Raw genomic sequence first — 12,027 nt, 5'->3', positions numbered from 1 at the left:
GGTTCTAGAAGTCACGCTCACGCTCCCAAATGGCTATCCCCTGACAGTCCTCGCCTTAATTGACAGTGGGGCCTCAGCCAACTTCTTCTCGAGAAACTTTGCGGAAGAGCACCAGATCCAACTTCTGCAGCTGGATTTTCCCCTGCACGTGGCCACCATTGACGGCAGAGAGCTGCTGGGAGGGGCCATCACGCATCAAACCCCCCCCATGAGAATGACGGTGGGAAGGCACTCAGAGACACTGGCTTTCAACGTCACAACCATCTCAGACCCCCCCATCGTCTTGGGCATGAGCTGGCTGACGCGCCACGACCCCTCCATAAGTTGGCACCAGAGATGCATCACTTTTGGATCGGACTTTTGTCTGGAACATTGCATGCAGCACCAACCAGGGGAGGGGCCTCCGATAGCCACGGTGGCCACCATGCACGTCAAGGGGGGTGAGGCAATACCCAAGCCGTACTGGGACCTGCAGGAGGTCTTCAGCGAAGCGGAGTCCGACCACCTACCCCCACACAGGCCTTTTGACTGCCAGATCAACCTGGTGCCAGGGGCAACTATACCCCCAGCCAAGCTGTACGCCATGTCAGACCAGGAACTGGAGGATCTGCGCGCTTTCATCGACAAGAACCTCAAGCGGGGGTTCATCAGGGAAAGCAAGGCAGCAGGGGGCAGCCCGGTCTTCTGGGTGGACAAGAAAGACACGCAACAGCGCCGTCTGGTGGTGGATTTTAGACGGCTGAATTCGGTGACAGAGCCAATGGCTTTCCCCATGCCCAGAGTGGATGATCTCCTGACAGCGGCACGCAGGGGCAAGATCTTCACCAAGCTCGACCTAAGAGGGGCGTACAACTTGATTAGGATCCGGGAGGGTGATGAATGGAAAACCACGATGTTCACGCCTCTGGGCTCTTTTGAATATCTGGTGATGCCCTTCGGGTTGCAAGGGGGCTCAGCATGCTTCCAGGCCTTCATGCACCACGTCCTGGGGTCCCTCCTCTTCAAGAACTGCTTGGTCTTTCTGGATGACATCCTTATCTACTCCAATGACCCAGTGCAGCATGTGAAGGATGTCAGGGAGGTGTTGCAGCGCCTGAAGGACAACCACCTGTATGTGAAGCTGGAGAAGTGCAAGTTTCACACCAAAGAAGTGGACTTCCTAGGCTACAAGCTGTCAGACAAGGGGCTGGCGATGGACAAGGACAAGGTGCAGGCCATCCTGGACTGGCACAGCCCCAGGACGCGCAAAGATGCCCAACGCCTACTAGGCTTCGCGAACTTCTACAGGAAGTTCATCAAGAACTTCTCTCGCGTCACGGCTCCTATCACCGACTGCCTGAGAGGCAAGCAGAAGTTCCGGTGGACACCAGAGGCGCAAGCAGCGTTCGAAAGCCTCAAGAGGGTATTCGCTTCAGACCAGCACCTGTTCCACGTGGTGCAGGATGCGCCCCTACGCCTGGAGACAGATGCTTCGGACAAGGCTCTGGGAGCGATTCTGTTGCAACTGGACGCCAACAGAGAGTGGAGACCCTGTGCCTTCTTCTCCAGGAAGCTGACCCAGCCGGAACGCAACTACACAGTGTTTGACAGGGAACTTCTCGCGATCCACGCTGCGTTCCAGCACTGGCGACACTTCCTGGTGGGCGCCAAGCACCCCATCCAGGTGTGCACAGACCACAAGAACCTGGAGTTCTGGAGAACTGCCAGGGTGCTCAACCAGCGGCAGATACGGTGGGCAGAGTTCTTCTCGAACTTCAACTTCTCCATCCACTACATCCCGGGAGAGCAGAATGTCAGGGCGGATGCCCTCTCCCGCAAGCCAGAGTACATGGAGGAGGAGTTGCCACCGGCACCCAGGCATATTTTTCCCCCATCAGCATGGTCCTGCGGAGCAACAGTGGTGAGCGAGGCAGAACTCACAGCACTGACAGCAGCTGATGAATTTGCCACCCGCATCTTCAGAGAACTGAGAGGGGGGGGGGAGCAGGCCAAAGACTTTGAGGAAAGGAGGGGTTTGCTTTTTTACAAGGGAGCCCTGTACCTGCCAACCAAACAGCTGAGAGGTAAGGCCCTCAAGCAGATGCACGACAACCCAACGGCGGGTCATTTTGGAAGGGACAAAACCACTCACCTAGTCATGAGACACTTCTGGTGGCCAGGGGTGCGGGAGGATGTTAGGGATTATGTAAGGGGATGTGACACCTGCCAGCGAGCAAAGGTGGTCAGAGCACCACCAGCTGGTTTGCTGGAGCCCTTAGCCACACCGCACAGGCCGTGGGAAGTAGTGTCCATGGACTTCATCACAGACCTGCCGTCGTCCAGGGGCAAGACCGCAGTGTTGGTGGTGGTGGACCTCATGTCCAAAATGTGCCATTTTATACCGTGTGCCAGGGCGGTCTCGGCAGAAGAGACGGCCAAACTGTTTGTTGACCACGTATTCAGACTGCATGGATTGCCTTTAAGGGTTATTTCGGATCGTGGCCGCCAATTTGTTTCCAGGTTCTGGCGGCGGCTCATGAACCTCCTGCAGGTGGAGGTCAGCTTGTCGACGGCTAGGCACCCGCAAACCAATGGACAGGCGGAGCGGGTCAACGCCATTCTGCAGCAGTACCTGAGATGTTACGTCAGCCAGAGGCAAACGGACTGGGTGGATCGCCTGCCACTGGCAGAATTTGCCTACAACAATGCGGTGCACGTCTCCACAGGGGTGTCGCCCTTTAAGGCCAACTACGGGCGCGACCTCAGATCTTTCCCGGAGAGGGAGGGGGAGGAGGAGGAAGAGGGCCCACAGGCAGAGGATTGGGCAGAGGACCTGGAGACGGTGCACCAGCAGCTCAGAGAACACTTGGAGAGGGCCAAGGAAGCGTACAAGAAGGGGGCAGATCGCCACAGGCGACCGGGAGAGGTCATCAGGGTGGGGGACAAGGTTTGGTTATCCTCGGAAGGTCTTCCCACCAGGGGGCGATGCAAGAAGTTAGCACCCAGGAGGCTGGGCCCCTTCACGGTCACGCAACAGGTCAACCCGGTAGCCTTCAGGCTAGCACTGCCGGAGGACATGAGAGTGCACCCAGTGTTTCATAGATCGCTGCTGTCGCCGTACAGGGAAAGTACCAGGTTCAGGGACAGCGATCAGCCTCCAGAGGGAGGGGGGGAGACGGGAGACGCCCGACAGCTCAATGAGGCAACTGAGATTTTAGACTCAAGGAGAGGGGTGAGAGGACTGGAGTACCTGATAGCATGGGAGGACACTCCGCCGTCCCACAATGAGTGGATACCGGCCACAGAAGTACCTGAGGAATTTTTAGTGGAAGAGTTCCACGCCCTGTTCCCCCACAGGCCCAAGCCCTGGCACATGGAAAGGGAGGGAGAGGGGGAGGGGCAGGAGGAAGGGATAGCAGGCAGCAGCTCTCCATGGAGATGGGAAGCGGAATTTGAGGACACGGAAGAAGAGGTGTGGGTTTCACCGAGGTCAACGACGTCAGAGGCAGGAGAGGACTGGCAGAACATTTTTACTCCCACCAGCTCTGACGCCACTGACTTCTTGGGATTCCCGTCTTCTCAGGGGGAAGGAGAAAGATCGCAGGATTGGGGGGAAATTTTTACACCCACAGGCTCGGATGCCACAGACTTCTTGGGGTTTCACTCGTCCCCAGCAAGCGGAGAGCCACTAGGAAGGGGGGGAGAGGAGCCTGGGAGGGGGATGGATGTGAGGGACGAGGGATACAGGGAAGTCCCTCCCATCTTAAGTTCCAGCCCATCCCCAAGCGCGGGAGAGAGTAAGGAGAGCTCTGCCTCCAGCGGAGAGTCAGGAAGTGGTGTCCGAGGCTCAGGCAAGGTTGTGGAGCCCAGGCCGCAGGTGGGACAGGAAGTAGGACGCACAGGGGGGAGGCCAATTCCCCCAACTCCCGAATTGCGACGCAAACGTAGGGGGAAGAGGTTGGGTCTGCCAAAGCTGTGGTGCTGGAAGAAAACGCGCCAATCGCCATTCGGGAGTTCAGACACCTCACCTTAAGGATGCATTTTTACTGCTCTGAACACTGTAAATAATCAGCACTAAATAAAAACCTTAAAAGACCATGCTGGAGTCGTTACTCTAGAGTAGCCATACCAGGCCCTCTGACAAATAGGATCCAGAATGCAGCAGTCTGATTGGTCTGCAGGAGCCACCCAATCCAGCTCCAGGTGGAAGTGAATCAGCAACCTGATTGGCCTGCAGGAGCAGCCAATCAGGCTGCTGGCAGAAGTCAATCCGCAACCTGATTGGCCTACAGGAACAGCCAATCATGCTGCTGGCAGAAGTCAATCCGCAACCTGATTTGCCTGCAGGAGCAGCCAATCAGGTGCTGGCAGAAGTCAATCCGCAACCTGATTGGCCCACAGGTGCAGCCCTGAAGTAGCCAATCACGCAAGGCCCATTGTGTAAATAATGTATATAAGCAGACGTTTTGGGGGAAAGAGCCATTCTTCTCTTCTTCCTCTATTGCTACTACAAGCTGAATAAAGAGCATGGAATTCACTCTCAACTCTGAGTATATTTCACTAGTGACGAATATGGAATCCATTCTGCATGGTGCTGTTTTAGAGCAGGAAGGAGAGTTAGAGTCAGGCAGTTCCTACCTTCTCCAAGGAAGACTGGTAGTCAGGGTAGCTTTAACCCCTGGTGCTGCAGCTTCCTGCCCAATGCCTGCCTCTCCTTCCTGCCTGATGCCTCATCTGTTGACAGCCATAGATAGCTCTGGGCCATCCAACCCGACCTGTAACAAACCATGGATGTCTGTACCTGACTTGTCCAACTCCTGAGCCCCTCTGAATATTCCCAATAGGACTTGGAGCTTGGATGAATCTGATGCGCAGCTCCAGTTTATACCCTACCAGTGTTTTTATGTTATGGTCTCTGTTTCCTTACTCACTATACTTCTTATGCTGTAATACAATTCCTGATACACTGTGGCTGATATAATAATACACTTTATGATTCTTTGCATCCAGACCTTGCCCCGGAAATATATTAATTCCAAGTATTTTTTCTCTCAGCAAGGGAAGTACAGTACAAGAATGGGGGGGGGGGGCGTGGACTGAAAACAATTTCTAATTGTTACACTAAGCATCTGTTAGATTGCCTTTTGCCACAAAGGTGTGTTTTTTGGATACACTGGAGACAGTGTATCAGAAATTAATTTGTCCAAAGCAGGTTAAGATTTGACCCCGTAGGGATAAAAGGCATCAGTTCGGTCACACTCACTTGCTCTAACAGAGCTCTCTGTGTTACTGCAATTTCAGCCTGTCTTGTTCCCCGATGCCCTGTGGGCTTCTGCTCAAGATCAGGATCAGGAAAGGACACCGTACTCCTACCAAGCTATAGTGATACTAAAAATTTGCAGTGGGGCTCCTGTATATGCCAGAAATGAAATGGTATACAACAGATTGGTGCCACTCTGTTACTCTGTGGTAGGTTGGCTTGTTTGTGTTTAGTTTTGTGGTAGCTAGAAAGGAACTCAGCAGAATTGGATAAGACCATCCCTGTCTGAGACTGCCGCTGACTTGGTTTAAGTAGGGTTGCCATATGTCCAGATTTAGCTGTCAATAAAAACAATACAGAATCATATTCCATAATTCTACCTCTATACTTTTTAGCAGAATGATATATCAATCATATATGTAAATGAAATATAAGTCTTTCATTGGCAGTTCCAAGATGTTGAATTCCTGTTATACTATTGAACCATTAGTCTAAAAAGAAAGTTATCTGACATTTCTAGAACAATGTGACCCCCCCCCTCAAAGAACACAATAACAGCCTCATAACAATATATAACATAGCTGTGTAGGTAGGTGCACAGTAAACTTCAAAGTTACATTTCTCCCTATGAATGTGTTCAAAGGATGGATCATAAGGTATGTTTGCATGTAGGGGAACATACTGTGAGAACAGGGTACATCTGTGAGACAGGGTACATCTAGGTTGTTATTATATATCTAGCGCGAGAGAATTTTGGCAAACTATTTTCATGGTTGTACGGAATGCAGTGCACCAAGAATATGGATTCAGATTTTGCTCTGGTTTATTTGCTCTGTGGTCAAAATAAATCCTTACCCCACAAGGAATTAACTGCTTACTTTGTCATAGCTGCCCGCGTGAAAATAGCATGATATTGGAAAGGTGATGAAGATTTCTCCTAAAGGGTCTGGCTGGCTGACAAGCTTATGTACCAATGCAGTCTAGCTGGGGAAGACATTAAGCATGACACATTTCAAGAAATCTGGGTGCCTTTTCTTTCATTGTTTAATTCCAACCCAGAGGAATCTGGAAGACTTCTACCTGGGGGGTGGGGGTTATTTAAGTATAGGTAAAAGGTAAGACACATGGGTGGCACTGTGGTCTAAACCACTGAGCCTCTTGGGCTTGCCGATTAGAATGTCAGCGGTTTGAATCTGCACAACAGGGTGAGCTCCTGTTGCTCTGTCCCAGCTTCTGTCAACCTAGCAGTTCGAAAGCATACCAGTGCAAGTAGATAAATAAGTACCACTGCGGAGGGAAGGTAAATGGTGTTTCTATGTGCTCTGGAACTCATCACGGTGTCCCGTTGCGCCAGAAGCGGTTTAGTCATGCTGGCCACATTACCTGGAAAGCTGTCTGTGGACAAATACCAGCTCCCTCACCCTGAAAAGTGAGATGAACGCCACACCCTATAGTTGCCTTTAACTGGGGTCCTTTACCTTTTTAAGTATAAATTTATATGTGCTTTGATAGTTACTTTTTCATGAACCTATTTTGTATACATACATGGTGTGATTAGCAGACAGTCAAGTGAGAAACATGATTTGCATGAACAATTGTTGAACCCTTGCTTATTGTTGTCATATTTGTTTATCTGTTAAGGTAGGGTGAGGAGAGGAGAGGAGAGGAGAGGAAGGGAAAGGAAAGGAAAGGAAAGAAAAGGAAAGGAAAGGAAAGGAAAGGAAAGGAAAGGAAAGGAAAGGAAAGGAAAGGAGGTGCACTACGGGTTGGATCCAGACTTAGATGCCATTAAAAGCAATGGGGCAAACTACTCAAGACACAACTTGGCCCACTGATTTCAGTGGAAATTCAACACAACTAACTTAGGGCACAATCATAAGCAGATCTCTGGCTCAGCCAGCTGGTTCTGGGCCACACTGTGGCCTCAAACCTAGTACAAAACCAATGTCAAAACCAATGTGAACACAGTAGAAGCTGCACTCTGGAAAATAAGGAGCAGGAGCAGCATTGACCTACAGGGAGAAGCAGCCACAGAGTCAGTCTGGGAGGGGTAGAAGCCCCAATAATCCTCCCATCTCATATGCGGAAGACCAGCAGCATCCACAAACACAACTAACAGAGGCTGGCAGAGCACTCCAAGCTGCCCTGCAGCACCCAGGAGCACTGGTCCCTCTGGAGGGTGGGGAAATGCCAACACTAGCTTCAGTACTACTTGCTTTGCAGGGAATCTGGCATCATGGCTGCCAAGAACATGTGGAGAAATGTAAGTGGTTGCCAGTCATGGGCAGGGGAAGGCACCTGCAGCCTCTCCCTCCATTACCATCCAAATGTTTGATTGCCTTGCAGATACACAACTACACACACTGCAGACTTGCTAACAATGGCTCTCTCCCACATCTGGCATTTAATTTTAAAACGTGATCGCCAATCACATCCTCAGTGTCATGTGTGGTTAAGGCCCTCAGAAAAAAAGGAGACGCCATCTATTTAATGGTTATCTAGGGCAAAATGCAAAACCTTGTCTGCTTCATTTATTCATACTCAAAATGGGCACAAGATCTTTACTATTGAGAGATATGGAATTATTTGGAGTGGAAATGGGGGAGGGGAAGGAGGTATACCGAGCAGAAAACAATTGCTTCCAACCATCCAAATGTTAGATGAGATGATACCACTTGTAGACTCATAGTATAGAGAGCTCAAGTGCGCAATTTAGACACAAAACCCCTGCCAAGTCTATTATTATATTTTATTCGTCCACTGCACAGTTTCACATTGATGACTATGCTAATAGCATCATTTCAAGAGTGGAAGCAGAGCCTGAAAATGGACACAATTTGCTGCCCTGACAAAAGGGAAATTTATGTCAGGCACCAGCAGGGTCTGTGCATTCATGAGACCAGAGTGTTATTCTTGCATATGAGTTATTTGGTGATGAACAGGAATCACAGAAGTGGTGCAAAAGTGGGAGGTAATTTAAGCAATGCTATCATTTGAAATGGGCTCAGGTTGTGAGATATGGATTGGCTGCAAACTGCAGGCCACTTGAATGCAAGTTAGTGGATTAGTTTTTTCCCAATAGAATGTAATGTGTCTCCTGAAAATAAGACCTTTCCCCTCTCTCTTTTTAATCAGATAGAGCATCCTACTGCAAATGGCAGAGCCACCTTGCAATGTTTCTTAGAATAAATATGTAAAGCTACCTTCCAGCTAAGACTATTTTTGTATACCAAGGTGGGGATTTGGAGCCAACAGTGGAATCATGTGACCACATTTCTTCACTATTTTTCATAGTTTCAAGTTGTGGCCATTTCAGTCCCAAATATGTTGTCATGTTAATCCTTCCCATGTTGGAACAGAATGAGGAATTAGTCAATGAATTGTAATAGTGATCCACTAGCTGCTTTCAGTCCTTGAAGGAAGGGATATATGTGTGATCTGTTACAACCTACCCCCCACCCCCACCCCACAAAAAAGAATGGTAGCAATATTTGCTTTAATACACTACTATTCCCTGAAAGGGAAGCTGTCAGTGTGAGATGGAGCATCAGGAATTTTACTCAACAAGAGCCATCTATAAAATCCCATTACACTTCTCAGAAAATGCCTGTTATTTATTTTATATTTTCAAATCCACCTCCATCTGTGCTGAGAGGTTTTTCTTAGGTCACATACTCAATAATCCTTCCACACTTTGATGTCACATATTCAATAATTGTCTGTCTTCCACTCTTCTTTGCTCCTTAATCCATCTCCCCTGATTAGCAGCAATTTCACCTTCAAAACACCCCTGCTTCTCCGGCCAAGCATCTGACTGATTTTCTGTTGATGTAACATTTGCAAATGTTATTTCCTTTCTGCTCTGAGTTTCACATAGCAACACCTGCCCTCAGCACTGCATTACACGGCAACACCATTTCAAAATTTGCATTCGGGGCTATGTCTATTAGAGCAACACTCTCTCTTTTTGCAGCTAGAAAAGCAAGCATGTTCAATTCAGACCATGTATTCAGCATAGAGTGATCACAACGGTTGCTTCAAACTCTTGATGAAATAGGTCGGTTCTTTGGCTTTATTACCATTGGTAGTCCCATAGAAAGAGACATTTCAGAACTTTTACAATGCTAACCACAGGAGATGTTTTCCAACAGATCAGCCTTCACAAACCTGGTACCCTACAGTTATTTGGACTAAAACCCTCACCCTGTGTGCAGCCCCAAACATCTGGAGGACACCAAGTTGGGAAAGGCTGCAATAGATAGTTTCCCAGACAGCAGATGTATTGCAACAGAGACTTTATCAGACCTGTGCAATGTGGAACTGGTCATGCAGCTAAAGGTTATATGCAGAAGAACCAAGAAGTAGAACAGGGTTCTGTAGTAGGATGTTTGAGTAAAAAAACCCAACCCTACCGTGCTGAATTATTGCCACAATGTCTCAATGTGCTCTTGAATCATCAAGACACTTTTCAAACAGTGTGTGATGGCGCATGCGGAGGATAAAAGAACAGTTTTAGATAGATGCTTAGCTACTATTTCAGTGTGAGGTTGCTCACTCACCGGATTGTTGTACATCTGAACAATGAGCTGCTTGACACCGTGGAGAGTGGGATGAGCCCAAGGAGAGGGATCTGCCCAATGCCTGTTTAAATCAAAGCCCATTAGGGAGCACCTGCAAAAACAAAGACAGGACAAGTCGTCAGCACTCAAGAGGACAGATGGAGTGTGTGGTGATAGAAGTTTGGTTTCTCACACTACCTACTTTTCTTTCAGCCGCCCACCACTCTAGGTGAACTCCTGCCTTGCCAAACTGTCACCAGTTGCATATTGAAAGTCTGTCACTCATCTCGCTCCATGTATCTCTGTGTTCCTGGGATGGATAGGGGAAAGTCACACTAAAGGCTTCTAACAAAGATAATTATCAACTTTGGTTGTAATAGGTGCACATTTTGTGCTTCTCCGTCCCATAAGGCTGGTGCGCAACTTGAAAGCTAATATACCCAAAAGGGTCTCATCTGATTGTCTTCTACCTCCTCCCAGACACTGCATCAAGACTTTCAGCAAAGGAAAACCAAGACAGTTTGGTTAACACCAGCAGCCTTTCTCTCTCCCCCACCTTGTGTTTTTAACATCCCAATGCAGAGATCTGGGGACACAAAAGCTTGCCCACTTTTTTGTATCCTATAATAAAAGTATTGCCCTAGTTATGGATTAGGGTTTTATATAAAAGGGTACTATATAGAAATTCCTGAAAATAAGGAGGAACCGCACAAAGCCACAACTTTTGCTATATGTAAAACGAAACAATAAAAAAGCCATTTTGCTACTATACTCTAGAGCTTCTAGAGAAGCAAAGAGCTTTCACTTGATACTAGGTGAATGGCTATTACAATCTATTATTTAAACATATCTATGGAAACAGCTGAGATTTGTTCTTGTAAAGCTGTCTGATGAAAATCCCAAATGTCTGAGAAGGAATAAGGAGAGAGAAAGAACATTCATAAATACTAAGCCACACATTCTCCAGCTAAAAATGGGAGGAAAGTAAAGGAGGGGAGAGTTGAAATAGAAAATTAAACAGTTTGTAATCCACAAACTAATTAAGCTGTAGATCCTGAACTGAATGTCTTTTGCACAATAGCTTATTTCCTATTCAGTTGTCTTAGGGCTGCAGTGTTATAAGGGAGGGAGTCCCATTGAACTGAATGGGGCTTACTTTTGGGGAGGCATATGTAAGATTGCATGTTAGCATTTTAAAACATGGGGGGCAAATCTGTGGTATAAATGTCATAAGCAGTACAGGTATCCATCTGGTAACCCTGAAAGGAGCTGGGAGGCCATGAAACCCAGCTGTGGCATGTGGTATACAGTCAGGGCAACACTCCAGCATGGCTCTCAAGCACTGCATGGTTACTAGCTCCTCAGTAAAGGAGATGTAAGATGCCACGGCAAAGCACTGGAAGTGGGGGATGCATTCTGCACTGGAATGCCACCAGAATGGCTCTGTCCATATTCTAGATTTTAATGGTGGCCCATGTGCCAAAAACCTTGCCTTTAAATCAGACCATTTCTTGGTCTTTTGGAAGGGAAATGTACTAATAGGACAGCATGAAGATGAGAGAGAATCAGCCCACGGCACAACACACTATAGGGAACCCTTCTCCCCAGGTATCTTGGCCTGAGCAAGCTGAAAGGCTGTCCTTTTTCAATTGAAAATCTAACCTCCCTTCCTCACTCAGATATACAGTTGCTTCAGATGGGAGGGGGGATTCCCTTCAAATACTTGCAAGTGGCCAAGAAAAGACTAGACCCTCACTTTCAAGTATTTTGGAGCTTGTGTTTGAAACAAGCATGCACCCTGATGTGATGCATGTATGATTTGTACTTAGGGGGGAAAACCTTGCGAGAAGCAGCTCTGATTCACCCTCAGCATATAATTTATCCCTTGAAAGAGCTCTTGGCTGCCTGCTATTGTCAAGGAAGATTTAATAACATGCCTGAAGATGTGTGTTATTTTTGCTTTGCTTATTTTTCTTACAGTCCTTCCTTGCTTTCAAGAGTGTTCAATCTATAGAAAATCGCTGGGACCTCTGACTTTTCTTCCTTTGATTTCCCCTCTCTTTTATTCCCTGCACCCACTATATGGCTGCAGAGTCTCTTACAGGCCTATTCCCAGAAGGTGAGAGAAATGGAGAAGAATGGACTAAAGGAGTTAAAGAAATCCTTTTTCATGCCCATGATTTATTACAAAAAGAACTGCACACACTTCCCGTCCGCTTTGTGAGGAAA

At 47.9% G+C, this 12,027-nt stretch overlaps 1 protein-coding gene across 2 annotated transcripts in view; it reads right to left on the bottom strand.

Moving 5' to 3' along the window:
- The window catches only part of BEND5 (BEN domain containing 5), a 733,139-nt gene that overhangs the window by 128,586 nt on the left and 592,526 nt on the right, over nt 1-12,027 (bottom strand). For both annotated transcript variants that reach the window (XM_088674073.1, XM_060276914.2), the window contains exon 9: nt 9,799-9,910. In XM_088674073.1, coding sequence (XP_088530199.1) covers nt 9,799-9,910 — 112 coding nt within the window. The remainder of the gene's footprint in view (nt 1-9,798; nt 9,911-12,027) is intronic.

Source organism: Zootoca vivipara, chromosome 7 (assembly GCF_965207765.1).
Source record: "Zootoca vivipara chromosome 7, rZooViv2.hap1.1, whole genome shotgun sequence".
NCBI lineage: Eukaryota > Metazoa > Chordata > Lepidosauria > Squamata > Lacertidae > Zootoca > Zootoca vivipara.
This window is presented reverse-complemented; position numbering and strand designations above follow the sequence as displayed.